Consider the following 20,206-nt stretch of genomic DNA (forward strand, 5'->3'; position numbering starts at 1 on the left):
CAATGTTGTAAGAGTTGGAGAGTGTATGACCTTGTGACGACTACGGTCTACAAATGTGTCATGGTTGGTAGATTTTGACTTCGGCATTGTTCACATTATGTTTGTGGGTACTTCAAAACCCATGAATTACACGTTTAATGAATATCTGCATGTATATGTGTAGATACAAATATCATATTTATGGAGCGAACACAAATATCATATTATCTTTCGCCATGGATTCCCATTCACATCTCTAGTCTAGGGTGGACAGTACGTGACTCTTGCGATCCAACTCACCTAAGTTTTAACCTACGAATAGAACCCCTGTTTTTTGTTTTTTGTTTTTTTTTTTTTAAAAAAAACCTATTTTTCAATTAAAAAACTACTCCTATATGGGAAGAATATAACCGATTTGGCGGGATTATCACTTGAGAGAATCAGAACAATTGAAGAGTTCATAGTTTCACATCAGGTACGCATTACTCTCACAATTCTCTCTTCTTCTGTTTCTATCAACCGTACAATCTTAGGTCAAACCTTCGTAGAAATAGAACACCCATTGTGAAATTTCAGATTTTTCCCCCAAATCAAAAGAGGGATTTTTTTTTCTTATACCTAATTTCACATTCTGCACAATTTTTTTTCAAGCAATGCGATGGATTCCAACAACAAATCCTCCGATCAAGTAATTTCAGAAATGGTTGAAATGGGTTTTGAGCATTCCAAAATTCTTGAAGCAATTAAAGTAGTGGGTCTATCGATTCCAAGCATTGTGGACCATATTTTCAATACTAGTACTAGTAGTAGCAGTAGCAGTAATCGTGAATCATCCACTACCCACATCTCAAAATCACTTCCAAGTAATGGGAAAGCTCTCAAAAAACGAACTTTTTCATCTTCTCTTCAAGTTCCAAAATCGAAAACAATCAACCATTATTTCCAATCTAGTAGTAAAGTTAATGAGAAAAACAAAAATGTTGTTGTTGATGTTAATGATGGTGGTGATGATGACGTGGAAGAGCATAAGGAGTCTTTACCTCAAATGGGATTTGATCTTGATCCCGATGTTGCATCTGATTGGGAGATGAGAGCTAGCATTCTGTTGCAAAAGCATTTTGGTTTTTCTTCGTTGAAAAGTTTTCAGAAGGAAGCTTTGTCTGCTTGGATTTCTCGTAGAGATTGTCTTGTCCTGGCTGCTACTGGATCTGGTTTTGTTCTTTATCTTTACATAAATGTTATTTCAACAACAATTTGAGACAACGGGATTCAATGACTTTCTAAGTAGTTAACATAGTTCGCTTGTGTGATTGATGCAGTTCAATGAGTGGTTAATGGGGGTATCAAGATTTGATAACTTATTAACCATGATTTCAGTTGTTCCAACTACATGTAAACTTGATCACTCGAAAATCTTGGTTTATCACATTTAAAGTTGTGGTTTATTGCAATATCGAATATATGTATTAATCACTCATTGAACTGTGTTAACCATGTATGTGAAACTGTGTTACCATTTAAGAAATTGTCGAATTTTGTTTTCTCAAATTGTTCAAACAAATATAATTTTTGCTATCTCTATTTGTTCATAGTTGTTGTGTTCAGTGTAGCTGTGGTGGATTTATTCATGGTGTTACATATTTGCAGGGAAATCCCTGTGCTTTCAGATTCCTGCATTGTTAACTGGGAAAGTGGTGGTTGTGATTTCGCCTTTAATAAGTCTAATGCATGATCAATGCTTAAAGCTAACAAAACATGGAATCAGTGCTTGTTTTCTTGGCTCTGGGCAGCCTGATAATACTGTTGAAAAGAAAGCAATGAGTGGCATGTATAGTATAGTGTATATTTGCCCAGAGACAGTTCTAAGGTATGGTTAATGCCTTAGGGGCCTCGAACTTTAGTCTGTGTCTTAGAGAAGTCTTCATTTTTTGTCTTTTTTTTTTCTTCTTATGTTTGGTAACTGCAATATAATCCAATGTAGATTGATTCAACCTCTGCAAAAGCTTGCAGAAAGCCATGGTATTGCTTTGTTCGCAATTGATGAGGTACATTGTGTTTCTAAATGGGGCCATGATTTTCGTCCAGCTTACAGGTCTGTTACTTTTATCCCGTCTATTTATTCATTGTGTATGTATCAATTAGTGTGCATACAACATCTTTTATCCCTTCTATTTATTCATTGTATCAGTTAGTGTGCATACAACATCTTAAATTATCATAGATTGTGGGTTGTGTGTACATCAAAGAAACTAAGATAAATTTTCGGTTGATTTGTTCGAGTGTCAAACATATCACTTTTATCCTTTGTTTTTTTCTTTTTTGCATAGTTCCCGATTTCTTAAGTGTATTTATTCTACTGTTGCAGTTTGTAAGTATCATATGTTTTTAAACGTCTTCTCTTGTTTCAGCCGACTGTCTGCATTGAGGGAAAATTTCACTACTGGCAAGCTAAAATCCTTAAAATTTGATATACCTGTAATGGCATTGACAGCTACAGCTACAAAGAGAGTTCGGGAAGACATTTTAAAATCGCTGCGTATGTCAAAAGATACAAGTGTTGTTCTCACATCATTTTTTCGACCTAATTTACGGTTCATGGTGAGTTTGTTGATGACAATTTGTATACTTATATTTCCCGTTACTCCATAACACTACAAATTAACGGTGCTTCATTCAGGTAAAGCATAGTAGAACATCATGGGCTTCTTATGAGAGCGATTTTCATGAATTGATTAAAGTATATGGTGGAAATAAAAAAGCTTTCACCTCAGATGAGGCAGATGATGTTTCCAATTGCTCTGATGCTTCTGATACAGACAGTGTTTCTTCTGATAATGTGGATGACAACCAAGATGACTATGATGAAAGAGATATTAGTTCCATGCACGCAAGAAACACCGGCAATCATAAAAAAAGAAGAAAATTGACAATTGAGTTCCTGGAAAATGATGTTGATGTCTTTCAAAGTGCGGATGACTTGGATGGTACTGATCTTTCTGCTATCTCTCAGTTCATTACAAATAATTGGTCATATTTAGTTCAGAAACTGAAAGCAGTTTCAGTGCTAGTAGTAACATCTAAGATTCCTAATTTTTTGTGTTGGTACTTTTTAGTTACCTGCGGTGAATTTTGTGTACAACCTCCTCCGAAGCAATGTGAGTTATCTGAGACAGTTGATCCACCTGCAAAACCAGAAAAAAGACTCAAAATGCTTAAGGAGCCTTTGGAACGAGGACCAACAATTATATATGTACCCACCAGAAAAGATACAGTGAGAATTGCAAAGTATCTATGCAAGTCTGGTGTGAAAGCTGCTGCTTACAATGCCGGGGTATGCATTATAATTATATTCAAGTTCGTTTAATTAGATGGTTGTTTATATTTTTAATGAAGATCATGTCTTGACAAAAGAATCTTCAATTGTAAGACACCATATGAAGTACTAGGACAGTAGGAAGAAGAATAATTTAAAACTTGTTATTTTTCTTTCCATTTTTTTTAAAACTATTCTGGCATGCTCTACTGTAGATTTCATTGAACCAAGCGTGACAGTTACTTTTGCATTATGAGATAAATAAGAAAAATTTCCTGCCACTATTTCATTTATAGCATTGTGAGGTTTCAAACCAATTTATGAGTTCAATTACTGTCTCCAGCTGCCCAAGTTGCACCTAAGAAGGACTCATAAAGAGTTTCATGAAAATACCTTAGAGGTATGGATCTCATATTTTTTTAATATGAATTGGCGTGGTCAGTTATAACTTATAAGTATTGCTATGTCACCATTTATTACTAAAATTGATATGCTGGATTCAGAAATTTCAGTTAAACGTTTTGTGCTTGTGTTTTATCATCTTCAGGTTGTTGTTGCAACCATAGCATTTGGAATGGGAATTGACAAATCGAATGTTAGAAGAATCATCCACTATGGTTGGCCGCAGGTCTTTTTTCAAATACATTTTTCCTTACATTATCAATTATAGTTGAAGTTTTTATCTCTATATGCATTCCACATTTCATACTTTCGCTTCCTGAGTTGTCAATTTTTTTTCCTTTTGGAGATACCTCAAATAAATGTATATGTACTTTTATTAGAGTTTGGAAGCCTATTATCAAGAAGCTGGACGGGCTGGTCGAGATGGGAAGTTAGCAGATTGCAGTAAGTTTAACTATATAGGAGTATACTTCGCAATACTGTTTTCCTTTCTTCTTCTTCTCTTCATTCTCTTTTGAATTTTGAACTCACCTTGCTCCTTTAATATTAAGTAGGTTGGTTATTGTTTTATTCTTTTGCTTTACTTATGTCTTGTATTTGTCCCCCTTTTTCAACCAGTTCTATATGCAAACCTAGCAAGGAAGCCGTCACTTTTGCCGAGTCGTAGAAGTGAAGAAATGACTAAACTAGCATATATCATGTTGTCTGATTGTTTCAGGTTCGTTATGATGAATATATCTTATTCATCTTATTTTCTGATTTTATGTTAATACTGAATATTATTGTCTATTTGCAGATATGGAATGAATACTTCATGTTGTCGAGCAAAAACACTTGTAGAATACTTCGGAGAGGATTTCAGCCATCAGAAATGCCTCTTGTACGTGAAGTTTGGTCTCAATACCTTGCTGTTTTATTATGTTAGAAGTCCCACGTTTAGTAGATAAAAGTGTTCAATGTGGTACTTAAAGTCATGAAGTTTTCCCACCTAATGTACTAATCTCTTGGGTTAGATTCTCTTCATGTGCTTAAGTCCTAACAATTGGTGCTTTCGTTGAGAGTTAGGTCTCAAAAAGGGCTACCTATAGATTGGATTAAGGTGCTCCACCGAATACTAATAGGTGGGTGAAGTTCCCAAAAGAGGAAAAGGCTACTATTGGGTCAGTGTCGATAGAGTGAAAGTCGTCGTGGACGTCGACTCTTAAAGGGTGTGGCAATGTCAAGACTCCCACATTGAATATATAAGTGTGATCAACGTGGTACTTAAGTCATGAGAAATTCTCCCACCTAATTGACTAGTCTTTTGGGTCGGGCTCTCATCAAGTGCATTAAGTCTTAACTCAATGTGGGACTCCTAACATTTTAACAGTTTAAGTGTCAGTTGAAGTGAAAATTTATTCTAAAATAGGAGACACTTGAAATACTTTATATATTTTAATTTCAACAAGTAGCCTGTATCAAATTACCTTATTTATTGTATTAGCTTATCTGTTTTCTTTTGTAACCAAAGGATTATCTTATGGCTGTATTTACTTGTAGTGTGTTAAGTTTTGAGCCATTTATTAATTCATGCTAGCCTTTACACAGTCAATTTCATGATGAACCTCCTTTCATGCAGATGTGATGTGTGCACTAATGGACCACCTCAAAGACAGAATCTTAAAGAGGAGGCCTGTATTTTACTGCAAACTATAGGGGCCCATAATGTATGTCTAATATTTCATATTTATATTATACCAACTACACTTGCATTTATCTTATTTGTGACTTTATACCCAAATATTGACCCTTGGACTTTAACAGCATACTTTTTAAACATATATACCTCATCCTACTCTGTGTTTCTGTTTTTATTTATCTAGGTATAGTTTCAAAATGATAAATTGGTTAAACAAATGCTTTGTTTCACGGAGTTCTGGATCTAAAGTTTTTGCTTCTAAGAGCTAAAGTTTTGTGGAATGAAATTGTCATGGTCCAGTGATTGCTGTATTGCATAAGCGGAAAGAAACTGACGTGTCATCATCTATGCTAATTTTTCAGGCACATATATATTCCATGGATTCCTCATATAATGATGATATCCATTTCAATTCTAAGGATAGAAGACTAGGAGAGAGGCCAAGTCTTATGACGTTAGTTAGAAGTATAAGGGAACAGGTAAACCTACATATAATTATCAGCTTGCACTGAGTCGTTGTTATGGTGGATGCTCTATGTTGTTTCTAATTCGTGTAATAGGTTTTAATTGCTTCCATTTATGATGGCCATATGCAGTTTCAAAAGTTTTTAACCACTGATATATTGTGGTGGAGAGGCCTTAGTCGAATTTTGGAAGCTAAAGGATATATCAGGGAAGGAGATGATAAGGTATACTTGCTTTAATAATATATATTACCTGTTATTGTATATTGATATTAAATAGCATTTTCATAATAATTTTAATTGTTGAAAGTGTTTGATTTGTTGTCCCTGAAAATTAAGAAATTATATGAACATTTGTGCAGTGATTCTACAAGGACATAATTTAACATAATGATCTTTATCTGCACGTATTTGGTCTTGTTCCATGCGCGTTGGTAAGTCAACTGCAATTTGACCTCAAGTTTTCCACTGTACAATTGCAGACAAATGTTCAGATAAAATACCCTGAGCTAACAGAACTAGGTTTGGAATTTGTGAAGTCCATGAATGAAGAAACTTTCTATGTTTACCCTGAGGCAGATATGTTGCTTGAAACAAAAATTGACAAACCATTTTCCTCATTCTCAGAATGGGGAAAAGGTTGGGCTGATCCTGAGATCCGTCGCCAGCGCCTAGAAAGAATGCAACAAGATAGAAGTCCAACGAAGCGAAAGAGTCCCAGAAAGCAAAAAAAGAGGAGAGGTAAAAAAGTGAAACCTGATTTGAGGACTTCCCGAGGTAGACTAACAGCAAAACTCACAAAACATAAGTGACATGCAACATTTTTCTATTCTTTTTATTTATTTGTGTTCCCACCTTGGTTTCAAACTAATCAAAACACCCTCTTGCGCTATCTTTGAAGCAACGGGTTATGTTTTTATTCTGTGAATATGTAATTTACATTGAATGACATTGCATCTTAATCAAGACAAATACTTGATGATAAAAAATAAAAAAAAAAAAAACCATTGTATGGCAGCTAGATTGTGCTTCTTTGTTAAGTTTGAATTTCTACTCTTGTAGAAGTAAAACTCTTATGAGTTCGCGTTGAATAATTTATCACAATACCAAAAATAACAAGAAAAACATAAACTTATGTATACATTTTATGCCATTAATTTTGCTATCGCATTTTCATTGAAAATAAACGAAACTGTTAAAATCTTTAACAAGGCCAAATACTTGTTTGATCAACATCTACCATGCAAGTTGGCAGAAAGTGAGCACTTAGATATGTATTTTGCCACAAAAAAGGACAGATAATTAATTCATGTTGAAGAAATGTAGTAACCCCAAACCGAAGCAAAGTATAAAGGTTTGTATTGTGTTGCTCATATATGTCTCCATGAAGCATAAACATAATGTGTCATGGACATTGGCAATATCATTTTCGCCATAATAGGCTTCTCTGCATCCTTCATATTTTGCGTGCCAAACCTCAAGAGATGGCAAAGGAAACAAGTGACTTTGGAAAAACTAAAAATCATTCGGGAGGCTTTGGAAGAAGCAGAAGAAAGAGTAGTGAGATTCCAAGAAAGACATGATAGAATATTGAATTATATCAGCGCGTCTTACTTGACCAATGCAGAGGTTGTTGAGGCATTAGCGGGTGCGCGACAAAACATGAACCAAGCATTGGATTTTGCTGTTCAATTAAGGTCAATTCAGTTTAAAACCATTAGCTCGTTCCCAGATGCAATCCATATGGTTAATGGTACAACAAATACACAGAGCATCAGCATAGGCTCCACAAGAGGTGCTTGATTTGAATTGCTATTGATTTTTTAATGTTTGATTTAGATTATTCGGAATGTAATGTTCATTAGATTTCCTTGTTTCTTACTAATTTTTAACATTTTCATGACTCTTGATTTACGAGTTTAATAACCCGCGATATTCTTAAATAAAAGCACTTCACCTTCAGGGAGTTTGTGTATTCTTTACATTCCACGTAAAGAATAAAGATAGTATCCACTAAGCTCATATTGCACCCATCAAGGTTATCATAATCTAGTTTTTAAGTAAATTCGTTTTGCCTAGGTGAAACTGAAACGTAGATTCAACTCATAAAGTTTATCTCCTATTAAAATAAACATATATATAATATATATTTTAACTTATTAAGTTTGAAGGTAATCTAAAATTAATAATTTTATTTTTAATTTAGAAATTCAAGTGTTATGAATAATAATTATAGAAAATATGACAAAATTAATATACTATTAATTTTAAATTAAAAAATAAATTGTAAATATTAGATAATTCACACTTAATTGATTTTCTCTTAATCTAATTAGGTAAATATGACTATAATCATGCATTTACATAACAAATAACAAATAGCATAACAACTATATGTCCATCAATATCAATATATCTTATAAAGAAATAATATCTCTCTTTTTTTTCCACTTATTAAATATGACTCTTTACATCATGCATATCATGCAAGATTGAATATTATATATGATTGAAATACAAAAGTGATTGTATATTTTAACCCCTGTTGTTTTAATTTTTTTTACGAAACCCCTATTATATTATGTATCTTATTTTAAAATATTTATGTATCTATTATTTATCAAATTAATTATTATATTTAAATGTATACAAATCTTAGCTTAACTAGCAGCTATGTTGAAATTGCTAGGCTGGACACCATTTTATATATTTTGCAATATTACGTTGTTTCATCAAAATAAAATTACTTATTTTTATTTTTGACTTTAAATAAAATTACTTATTTGTTTCTCACTTGTTTTTGTATTGTTTTATTTTTTTTTCACACATGTGCATAAAAATAGGAGACAATGTTGGAAACATACGAGTATTAAAAATTAGGCCTAATTAGTCTTTTGGTTCCTTATATTTTAGGTTTCGCAATGGTCCCTTAAAGAAAAAAAAGTCTGGATTGGTCCTTTAAAGACACATTTGTTTCTCAATTGGTCCTTTCCGTCAATTTAAAAAAAAAAAAAAAAAACATATGCAATTGCTATTAGCATTTTATACAACAATCAAATCAATGATAAACCTTAACATTGGAGAAATCGGCAGTTAGTAAAAAGGACCTTTTTACCATTGTCGATGATGATAGGGTGATCGGAAAGAGCGAGATAGAGATTCTTTTTAGTTGGAATGTTGTTGGCGAGGGAAGGAGAATGTAAGATGATGGAGTCGATGAAATGGGGATCGGAAGGGAGAAACTGATTCCAGACAGCATCGGAATTTGCGGCAGAACGGAAAGTCTTGGAAACTATGGAGAGCCTTCCAGCGTCAAGTGGAGTGGTACGAGAGAGTATGGCGGCAATGCACCCTTCCGGTAGTTCCTCAAACGATGTCATCCGTCTTCTTCGTTTTACCTACGAAGAGAGAATAGAATGAATGCTAAATAAGTGCTAGATCGTCAAAGTGAAAATTGCGCATAATTTATAGCATGAGTTTAGGACGATGCAATCTAGATTGTCAACGATGCAATCTAGAGACATTGGATGTTTCGTACTTGTCACATTATTTATAGGTACAAGTACCCTTTTATACATTAACAACATAATTTATAGCATGGGATGTTCGCATATTCATCTTAGTTTAAGTTATATCTTTTAATTTAGAGGAGTGCTAGCAACACACTCTTTAACAAATACACTTTAACACACTCTCTTCTATTGGTTAAAATTTATATGGGTCCCATAAAAGTTATATGGGTCCACATTTTTTTATGGGACCCATGTGAATTTCAACCAATAAAAGAGAGTGTGTTGGAGTGTGTTTGTTAAAGAGTGTGTTGCTAGCATTATTCTTTAATTTATGACAAGGTAGGATTGAGAGAACATTCATCAGAGCATTCATAATGGAGATATTCATTTTTGAGTACTTAACTGGACTCCACGTGTACACATCACTTATTTATAATTTTTTAATAATAGTACCTAATAAATACTCAATCACTCCAACCCAACATCTCTTAAAAAGTTCTAAATGGGTCCCACCAATAACACATTTCACCAATAACTATACATCATTATAAATGAGACCCGCAAAAACAAAATAGATATCACTTCCTATTGTAGAACCAGTACCTATTAGATACTCTTTGTGTTTTGCTCCAATCGGAGTACCTATTAGGTACTACTAGTACTTAAAAAAATAAGTACTACGTCCCAAAATATAAGCAAAAGGAGGTCAATAAAAGTGAATGTATCTGGACTAAATTTTAAACCAAATACATCAACTTTCATTGACCAATTTTTGCTTATATTTTGAGACGGATGGAGTACTCACCATTGGAGATGATCTAAGTTATTATAAGTCAGTTGAATTAGTTATAAGATTGAGAGAAAATTCATTGTGATTTGGTGTCACTTTGGTTTGACACCTGTGTCAACGATCATGACTATTATTATTATTATTATTATTATTATTATTATTATTATTATTATTATTATTATTATTATTATTATTATTATTATTATTATTATTATTATTATAGATCAAATAACACCAAGGTGTCAAAACTTAAAAATATAACACCTCCAATAATTATTCACCAGATAATCGTCTTACAAAATTGACGATTGGATTGAACTATATTATAACATAAATCATATCTATAAAATATAACATTAATCGAAAATTATTTGATATGCCAATGAGATACATCAAAATTAACTCATAAGTTTTTTCGCCAAAAATCATCCCAAAAATCTCGCTAATTGATGTGTATTCGAAACATAAGAGCTAGTAATCAACGGTCTGCTTATATTGGTGACATCTATTATTACAATTATTATTATTATTATGCGTAGAAAAGTTTTGTACAACAAAAAAAAAAACACAGAGAGAAGTTGGCAAGACTTGCATTATGGATTTGGATTGCATGTAGTCATCAGAGAAAATTTGGTCGTCTGATTAAGATCAAAAACATTTCTATGCTTGTTCAAAAAACATGCCCTGTTATGACACATATTAAGGAACTTAAAAATAGGAATTTTGTATTGAGAACAAAAGTGTGACTTTGAAAAATTTAAATGCACAACTTTTAAGAGTAATTTTTAATATTAAGTACTCAGTACTCCCTCCATCCCAAAATATAAGCAAAAATTGATCAATCAAAGTGGATGTATTTGGTCTCAATTTTTAACCAAATACATAAAGTTTCTTTAACTCATTTTTACTTATATTTTGGGACAGAGGGGTGCTTAACATGTGCCCTAAAGGGCAAGCTTTTTCCTTCTGAAAATAGTTAGCTTAGCATAACAAAACCAGCATTCCCAAAGGATTGGATGACATTAATGGCTTTGCCTACTGTATTTACAGAGTGTCAATCTGGACCCAATAAATTTAATCACACCACCAAGCTCAAATATATACACGACAACAGAAAGGATTGGACGACATTAATGGCTCTGCATAATCTCTATTTACAACTTAAAGTTATTATAAATAAGGCTGTAAATAGAAATTCAAATAGTATTCACAGCAAGTGTCAACAGAGATATATACAGAAGAGATCTTTTATTTAGTACGAAATTTTTTATCAACGAAACACGCAAAAGCTGATTTGATGTATTAAAAGAACATTCTACTTCCAGGTTTGGCGGAGTACGCCCAATGTTATGGTGAATTTTAAACGGCAAAGATAGTATTCACGTACTTCGCTAACTTCCATCTCGTACCAATAAGTATTTCTCTATACAGAATGATGCACTCATGCTAGAATGTCTCTTCTGGCTTTAGGAAATTGTAATATTCAAGTTGTGTCATCTCCCCACCTGTTGCAGAATCAAACTGACATCGATAGAAGCTGCATTAACAATTCAAATAAACAATTGCATCAGATGTTTTAATTCATTTGACAAAAATAGCAAGTCATAGACTACGATGATAAATCGGTATGGTAAAAATTAACCATCTAATCTAAAATTAACAATTATGTCCAGATGCTTTATACCCCCTCCTCCCCCAGTCCCTAATGGTTGGTCTAGAAAACCAATATAAAAATAAGCATATTATTTTGTCAGGGAAAATGAGTCTAAAGTGTCTAAATTTATTGTTTCTTGATCAGGGACAGGAGTAGGGTTTTAAATTTGGTAATCTTTAATAAATTGAAGTACAGAATATATTTGTACATTGAAATTACAAATATAATCGTGCAACTAGTTATTTGGTGCTGATATTGACGAAGCATTTTTAAAAACCTAAAAGAAAAAACAAATTAGCAAGTAATCTGACTTCTCTGTTAAGATAAGACTACCATTGGCACAAACCGTAATGATGCCATCAGCCTCTATCAATTTTAGAAGGTAATGCACACAGAAGTAAATTTTAAAAGTTCAGTTTTCAAATCATATTTTCACCATACCAGTCGCCTAGTCTATATCTGAATGTTTCTAATATCTCTAAGCAACACATGAAAAAAAGAAGGAAATGACAGACTAAAAGATGCACATATATGATCCATTACTGAAATACCTGCCATCCATGCCAAGTATTACAATTGTATTTTTCTGATGACCAAAGGCAACATGATATTGTAAACCTTCTTGCAAGCGAAATTGAGCCACGGACCACTCTGAGCTAAAATACTTTGGTAACACACCTACAAAACAGGCAGAATCAATACAATTGCGAGCAACAGCTTGTTCTATCAAAAATCTTAATTTTCAGACCAAATAAAACTCTCTACTATAACGGCAACAAAAGTTTTTCTGGTTGTTTTATAGTTACTACACAAAAACTAATTTCCATACACTGTAACTGATGAATGAATAGCTCAAGTGTGCAAATACACAAACCTCTAATAAATGAAAGAGGCAAAGCCGTTGTTGGGCTAGTAGGACTAGACTCAGATGTAGTATGTGATCTGTCGTGCCCCAACAATCCCGAATCAACCTTCAGGTTGAAAACATGAACGGTTCCCTTGTCACTAGAAACAGCTAGCCACTGAGCAGTAGCAGAAAAGGCAAGGCTATATATCTCAGCTCGGTCAGCACCTCTCCGTACCTGAAATCATCATTCCCATTCAAACTTTCAAAACAATTGAACTCATCACACACACACAAAAACCCTAACCAACATTTCAAAACAATAAGCAACAAATGAACCTCAACCTAAATCTCTAGCAAGTAGCGGTATTTCAAATCCTAGTAACAGAATGGACAAACAAATTCTTAAAAATAAACCAAACATCTACATAAACAAGGCAAAACAAAAAACTAATGATCATATTTTTATATGTAATATTTAGGTCCAGTTTGGATTGACTTATTTCAGCTCATCTACTGACATAATTTTTGTCAGACTGTTTGAAGGAACTAAACAGCTCATGACAATTTTCATAGGTTTCTTTCAGCTTATTTTCATAAGTTCTCCAATATAATTTATGGAAACAGCTCATGGCATATATAAAAACAAATTATCTTTATTTTATCTTTTTCTATAGGAAATAGCTTATGTAGGCTTTATATATAAGCATTAAGCACTTATCAAATAAGTTGTTTATCCAAACAGATAGTATAGAAGAAGAATATGAAAATGCAAAAAGTCAAATCAACCTCTTGGAGCAAAGAACCATCCAAAGTATTGAAAATCCTAACAAGAGTCCCCTTGGAGCTCGCGGTAGCGAGCAAACGTCCATCTTGGGTTATAGCAAAACAAGCAATTCTAGAATCATGTGCCATGATGAACTTAGTTCTCTTTGAAGCATAATGTTCAACCCTAACCTGACCCTTCTGCAACCCTGGACAAGCCAACACCATAGTTCCCGAAACATGTGAAACCTCACAGAGACCCTTAGGGTTCGCAATAGTTTCAATTTGATGAAGAACTTTAAGATCAGCAAAATTGTACACAAATATCTTATGCCCCAAAACAACCACAATTCGATCCCTTCGAAGACGAACACCTTTCACCTCCGATCGAAACGACAACTCACCGATACACCGTGACTGATGATCATCCCAAATCATCACCTTATTGACCGGATACCTAGGGTCCGATCCACCGCCAACAAAAGCAAGAATATTGCATCGGAAAAGCATATGAACCAAACCGATTCCACCGCCAGGACCAAAATCACGGCGGAAAATTTCACGGAAAGGGTCGCAATTGTAGATTCGGAAGCCTTGATCGGTGCCGGCAGCGAAACAACCGGAGTCTTGATTGAAAGAGAGATGGAGGACGGTGGAGGTGGAATTTGGGGGTGGATTAGGGGAAGATGGAATTGGGGTTGAGGAAGGTGGTTCATCGGAATCGAGAGGCATTAGGGTTTGAGAGGTGTGAGACATTTAGGGTTGAGAATTGAAGGTTAGGGTTAGGGTTAGGGTTTGAATTGGAATGGGGAAATTGGGGGAAGAAGAGAGAATAGAATGAATTTTTGTTTCTTTCCCAAGGTTGGTTGGGTTGGATTGGGTTGCTTTTACTTCTTCTTCAAGGGACATACATGTCATGTTTATTTGTACAAACAACATAGTTGACAACTACTTTAGCTATATTCCTTCAAAAAAAACAAACTACTTCATCTATATATTATGTCAACACATAAGATAAAAATTACGTAGATACTATTACATAAAATAAAATAAAATATTATTATTTTTAAATCTTATCTAACAAACTTAAAATAAATAAATAAATAAATAAATAAAATCAATAAGAGTGTACGCGAGTTGGGTTGGATCGAGTTTAGCCAAATTCGTTACTCAATACAATCAAAGTTAAGTTGGTTGGATTTGTTTTTTTTTTTTGACTTAAATGATATTCATTCATTCAAATTGATAGAGTACATCGATGCAATACAAATTTAAAGTTGCTAAAAATAAAAAGAATAAATCTACGAACAAACTCACAATATCCATATTAATAGCATAAAACGGCAAATTGCATATGCCTACAAATTTAAATATGACTATATTGAAGTGTCCGGAGTATCCATGCCTCCGTGTTTGTAGCGTTGATGACACCAAAGTCGACGTTGATTGAATTTGCACTTTATCGAAATTAATCCTTCAACATGAAACAAATAAACACCGCACAAAGACAGGACAAACAAATACACCGCACAAAGACGGGACAACAAAATACAAAATACTTTAAATATAGTATTACTAATGTTTAATATTTTTAAATATAAAAATATTAAACTATATTATAAAAAATAATAACATAACATAAATAATAACATGAAAGAGAAAAGGAGAAGGCATGTCAAGGTAAATTGTTTTGTGGATAGTTCCGTGCCCCTGCACTTCTCTCCCTGCTCACCACCACAACCCTTCCTCTCCAACATTCGAACGGTGAAGACAAGGTAATGGATAGTTTTGTTAATAATTTAGGATTTTCTGAAATTTATTGAATTTTTTGATTTATTCTTATGTCTAATCCTCATTGTGATTGGTGGAACTTGGTCATTTTAAATTCGCATCATTTGTTTCATTGTGTTATACTATTATTATATTTGAAAATTTTATGAAAATATAAGCAACATGTTTCGTTATAGATTATATTTTAGTAACACAAATGCAGAGAAAGTAGTAGCAAACAACTCTTTTTTCCTGATACTTTAGTAAGTTACTAGTGTTTAAAGAAATGTTTTATAACCATGTGTTCTATCTATAATTTTGATTCTCTGGTGAAAAATGCATGTTTTAGTGTATCTTGTAGTAGGTTTGATCGATAGTTAGATGATGATTCATGAAATTTAACTTTAAAATTTTGATACTTTAGTAAGTTACTAGCATTTGAAGTGTAGACTACTCTGTATTACAGTTGAGTTTAATATATAATTAGATTAGATTAGACGGTTCATTAAATGCAATGAATGTGAAGATGATAACCAAGGAAAGAAGATAAAAAAGAAGCAGATGCTAATTGAATGAAACACACCGAAGGATAGCAGAGAATGATACTGACTGAACAAGTAAATTTTGTTAGGCAAACTGCTTCTGCAATATGCTAGGCCAGTGTGATATCGTTTGAAAATTATTTATAAGTTAGAGACCCCTTACCATACAAATTGATTTTGTGAAGTTGAGTTATACTCAATCCAAGTTGTAACAATTTTCATTGCCGAACACTCCAAGTTGTAACAAATTGGTGTACAATCTGTTTGAATTTCATACCAATGTGAATGCTTATTTGAGAATGTAAAAAAGTGCTATGCAGTGAACAAGCTCTGGAGAAATGAGTACCGAGCTTTCGGACACCCACGTTGATCCAGCTCTGTGGGAAATTAGTGGACACATGCAGTGTTGAAGAGTAATAAAGAAAGACTTTGATGAGGGGTTTGAAGCCATTGCTTGGAGGCTTCTTGCAGATATTTTGCTATACTTTGTCTGTTCAAATCTGTACTTATTATGGTGGATTTGTGTTGACATAGTTGTTTTTCAGAATCTTCACCAAAATAAAGATGTTATTTAAACTCAAAAACTATCTTATCAACTATTTGCTATTTTGTTATCAATCAGAGTCTTAGTGTTGCGCACTAGTATACTGTTATTTTGCTTTGTTTATATAATTTATGATTTTGCATTTTGATGAATTCATGCTCTGGATATATTAAACTCCTTCACATTGTTCCTAATATATTTGATAATATAAATAAATATGATGGCCATTATATTTATAAGATTCTGCAATTTTTAATCTCTTGTATAAAACTTTAGACGGCATGTTGGATTTAGAATTGAAAGAATTTTTAAAAGATAATAACACAATTTTATAGTATTCAATTAAGAATTTTACAAAATATCAATAAATCTTGTAATATTAGGCAAAGCAATATCAATAAAACCAGTTGCATTGTTAAAAAACTAAATTAAAATCTCACATTTTTGTCTAAATCTAGATTTCTAGCTGTAAAATCAGTTGTGATTGTGAGATAAAACCATATTTAAAACAAGTTTCACGAGAGAAGGGATTGTAACTAATCTAGAGTTTGACCGAAAAGTTAATAAAATGCGACTATAACGTCTTTTACAGGCTTTACAACCAGTGAAGCACTGGCATGATCATTGGTAGCATGAACATCAGGATATCCATTCTTTGTTGGTAGCGACAAGAACAAACTTCTCTGGTAAACAAGAGATCTGAATCGCAAAAAGAACTTTGATAACAAATGAAGACATTTCAATTCATAAAGAAGCCTTCTACACACACGCATCAACTTAAGTAATCTATTTCATATAAATTCTATGGCTAAAGGATATAGAAATAACGAAAGTTAAATAGTCGTGACTTGAGATGAGATATGTTTCTTGTTGATTTTGATTATATGATATCTAACGACTAGAAACATGTCAATTAGGCACAAGTAATTCTGTCTTTTAAATTATTCCAACGAAACATACTAGAATAGTTATGTATAAACTTGCAGCATAATCACAATTCTACATTCAGTCAACAATCCTCATAAAAAAAACCTCATACATTGCATAAACTCATAAAATGCAACTTAGAGTGGACTAAGCTAGCATCACCTAGTTACAAGATATTATTAATCATCATCAGAATTCAGAAGACAATTTCTGCTTCTTCCATCTGTAAGCAGCTTCCAAAATCTTGAGATTGGATCTCTGAGTTTCCTCGGGGAATATATAATTGAATTCAAGAAGCCTTCTGTGAAGCACTCTTGCTTTCTCGAATTCGCACTCAGCAACTTCAAAGTCGATGTATGCCTTCCACAACAACTCAGGCATGTCCAAGTCCAATGCTGGCTGACCAATTGCAAGGTCAAATATTGCCCTAGCTCGCCAGGTCTCAGATAACGATCTCTCCAACTCCGCATACTCTATCCATGCGTAGCAATTCTGAGGTGACCACTCCAGATATTTTTCATACAGTCGTCTGCATCGGTCTACATTACCAAGCTGCAATTCCATCTCTATATACTTCTTAAATATCTTATCTTTAGGAGCCTTTCCAATAGCGTTTCCCAAGATTCGACGTGCGCCTTTGAGATTCGACTGACGAATTTCAAACTGGGCTGCTAGAAGCCATATCTTTGAAAACGTAAACTTGTGATGAGGAATCAGGTTGAGACACTCCTTGTATACATTTCTTGTTCGCTCGATATCTCCAGCATCAATCTCTTCAAAAAGGGCGTAATTAATCCACAGATAGATATAGCGTTGCCAGTATCGCTTCTCCTCAGCCGGAGGAACATTAACTACAGCTCTCTTGTAAATCTCCCTTATTCTTTCCGTGTTCCCTACGCTTTCTTCTAAGCGCGTATAATCGAACCAAGAATCGTAATTGAAAGGATTCTTCTTGACTTGATCTTCATACTCAAATCTTTTTCTCCAAGAAATAGCATAATCAATTGCATTCTTGTCACCAAACTGTTTCTGAAATGCCAGATACCTCCTATACAAATCTTCATCATCCCTTTTCTGGAGACGGAGCTTTGGAACGCTGATTTTGTGCTTTTGAAGACGTAGTTGTCTAGCCTCGCCAATAATCTGCTCCGCCGTGATTTGGATTGGAGAAGGTGTTTTTTTCTTCACCGTCATTGGTAACAGAGAGAGATAGAGGGGAAAGGTGAAAAAGAGATTTGAGTGAACTTGTGTGATGGCTGCTTTATGTGATTGCTGCGCTTTAAATAGGGATACATGACTTGTAAGTTACGCACAAATCTTTTTTTAGATTGAAAAATCTTTTTTTTACATGTTACGCAAGATTTTTTTTTTTTAGATTGGAAATCTTTTTTTTTTGACCAAATCTTTATATTGTTAAGATTTTTAAATTGCGTAATCTTTTTTTAAATTGCATAATAATTGTTTCTGAAGATTTTTTTATAATTGCTCAAGAAAATGTGTGATGGATTGTCTCTTACTCTTAACAATTTTAATATATATCTAGATTAAATCAAACTCTATTTTGTTTTAACCATTTGATGCTCAACAAAATGTGTGATGGATTAATTATTATCTCTGAAATACAATAATTGACAAATAATTTTTTGATTTAATAAATAATTATTAATTTATTAATTAATTGATCTAATGTACCGGTAGATTGAATTTTTTCATATGTACCTGTTTACGTGAAAAATTCCAAATTTATATCCAACAGTACCATAGAAGCCCCCTAATAAGTTTGAGGGCTTTTTTTACTTAAGCCTCAACAAGTTTTATTAGAAAATTGAGGTTTTCATGTAGTATGTGATTCTTAAAAAAAAAAGTAATTCTACCAACTATGATTAAGGGTGCGTTTGATCTGCTAAAACTTAAGGGACTTGATAGGACAACTTCAGTTGTATTGTACGTGTTTGATTTCAATACCACCTAATTGGAACGAGACACGTGACATTTAAATTTTTAGCAATATAACATTTCGATGTCAACTAATTGGATTACCTGTGAATCAAAAACCTAGTTATCAGAAAAGGATTATTAAGTTGCTACCAATTCTACCGATAAGAACTAAAGAAATAAATTGACCAAATTGAAATGTAAAACCCTTAAGAATTTAAATGTCGACAATGTAACAGTTCAACATCAACTAGTTAGATTAACTATGACTCAAGAAACGTAATTCATATGAAATGAGTGTTAAGTCTCAACTAATTTTCTCAACTCTGACATGGGTAATCAATTCATCTCAGTTAATCTATTCAATTTGACCTAATTGAAATGATAAACACTTAAAAATTTGAATTTCAACATTCTAGCTAACAATTCAATCTCATATTGTTGGACGAATTATTACACCAGAAACCTAGTTATTATGAAAGGATTGTTAAGTCACAACCAATTAGACTGAAAGGAACTAACGAGATAAACATTCTCAATCTCACTATTCAACTTGACCACGTGAGAATGAGAAACACTTAAGATTTCAAATTCTAAAATCAAACAATTCAACCTCAACTAGTTAGATTAACTATGACTTAAAAAAACTTAGTTCAAAAGAAATGACTATTAAGTCTCGACTAATAATGTCAATTGTGTCAATAGAAATAAAAAAATTTAGATCAAACCCTTCGACTTGAAACATAGTTCATATGCAAACTTAACTAATTATACTTACTTTATTAAGGAATTCAATTTTTCTCAATCAAGTCGTTCAATATCACTTAATTGGACTAACAATAACTTATGAATTTAAATTTCAACAATCAAGCATGTCTAGAACAATATCAAAAGTTCATTTACAAAACTTTAATATTTTTTAATATGAGACGAATTAAATATGAAATTTCTAAATCAAAATATCAAGATAAAAGTAACGAATATTTTGACCTAGAAATCAAATTTCGTGCTCATTACTTTCTAAATCAAAATATCATAAATTTACATCAACTTTACAACATGACCAAAATTGCATGCATAAACATTT

General features: G+C 33.0%; 3 protein-coding genes across 4 annotated transcripts; 1 reads left to right on the plus strand and 2 right to left on the minus strand.

Moving 5' to 3' along the window:
- Positions 1 to 258: 258 nt before the first annotated feature.
- LOC123909461 (ATP-dependent DNA helicase Q-like SIM) lies at positions 259 to 6,954 on the plus strand. 2 transcript variants are annotated; one of them, XM_045960312.1, is made up of 16 exons: positions 259 to 454; positions 631 to 1,190; positions 1,627 to 1,846; positions 1,961 to 2,071; positions 2,388 to 2,577; positions 2,657 to 2,963; positions 3,093 to 3,310; positions 3,636 to 3,692; positions 3,840 to 3,920; positions 4,075 to 4,138; positions 4,313 to 4,412; positions 4,491 to 4,574; positions 5,313 to 5,400; positions 5,735 to 5,851; positions 5,969 to 6,061; positions 6,199 to 6,954. In XM_045960312.1, the coding sequence occupies exons 2-16, from the start codon at positions 638 to 640 to the stop codon at positions 6,199 to 6,201; spliced, it is 2,286 nt and encodes a 761-aa protein (XP_045816268.1). In that variant the 5' UTR covers positions 259 to 454; positions 631 to 637; the 3' UTR covers positions 6,202 to 6,954. The 2 variants fall into 2 exon arrangements, with proteins under 2 accessions (XP_045816268.1, XP_045816261.1); XM_045960305.1 differs by having other exon boundaries at positions 341 to 454; positions 6,319 to 6,952.
- A 4,285-nt stretch (positions 6,955 to 11,239) lies between these two features.
- LOC123909477 (autophagy-related protein 18a-like) lies at positions 11,240 to 14,370 on the minus strand. The gene is made up of 4 exons (XM_045960320.1): positions 13,426 to 14,370; positions 12,667 to 12,874; positions 12,344 to 12,470; positions 11,240 to 11,675 (listed from the first exon to the last, which is right to left on the minus strand). Exons 1-4 carry the CDS (start codon positions 14,155 to 14,157, stop codon positions 11,585 to 11,587), a joined length of 1,158 nt encoding a protein of 385 aa, XP_045816276.1. The 5' UTR covers positions 14,158 to 14,370; the 3' UTR covers positions 11,240 to 11,584.
- Positions 14,371 to 17,373: 3,003 nt separating this feature from the next.
- On the minus strand, positions 17,374 to 18,378 carry LOC123888671 (pre-mRNA-splicing factor CLF1-like). Its single transcript, XM_045937788.1, has one exon. It carries the CDS (start codon positions 18,376 to 18,378, stop codon positions 17,374 to 17,376), a length of 1,005 nt encoding a protein of 334 aa, XP_045793744.1.
- Positions 18,379 to 20,206: the final 1,828 nt, after the last annotated feature.

Source organism: Trifolium pratense, linkage group LG1 (genome assembly GCF_020283565.1).
Source record: "Trifolium pratense cultivar HEN17-A07 linkage group LG1, ARS_RC_1.1, whole genome shotgun sequence".
Lineage (NCBI taxonomy): Eukaryota > Viridiplantae > Streptophyta > Magnoliopsida > Fabales > Fabaceae > Trifolium > Trifolium pratense.

Bases quoted from the DNA above. Each gene is read 5' to 3' on its own strand.
- LOC123909461 (XM_045960305.1), top strand. From the start codon at position 638: ATGGATTCCAACAACAAATCCTCCGATCAAGTAATTTCAGAAATGGTT. The intron at 1,847-1,960 runs GTATGGTTAATG...AATCCAATGTAG, and splicing joins TGCCCAGAGACAGTTCTAAG to ATTGATTCAACCTCTGCAAA. The intron at 4,139-4,312 runs GTAAGTTTAACT...TTTTTCAACCAG, and splicing joins TGGGAAGTTAGCAGATTGCA to TTCTATATGCAAACCTAGCA.
- LOC123909477 (XM_045960320.1), bottom strand. From the start codon at position 14,157: ATGTCTCACACCTCTCAAACCCTAATGCCTCTCGATTCCGATGAACCA. The intron at 12,471-12,666 runs GTTTGTGTATTT...CCTGTTTTGTAG, and splicing joins GCCTCTTTCATTTATTAGAG to GTGTGTTACCAAAGTATTTT. The intron at 11,676-12,343 runs GTATTTCAGTAA...TTGTTAATGCAG, and splicing joins ATACTTGGCATGGATGGCAG to CTTCTATCGATGTCAGTTTG.
- LOC123888671 (XM_045937788.1), bottom strand. From the start codon at position 18,378: ATGACGGTGAAGAAAAAAACACCTTCTCCAATCCAAATCACGGCGGAG.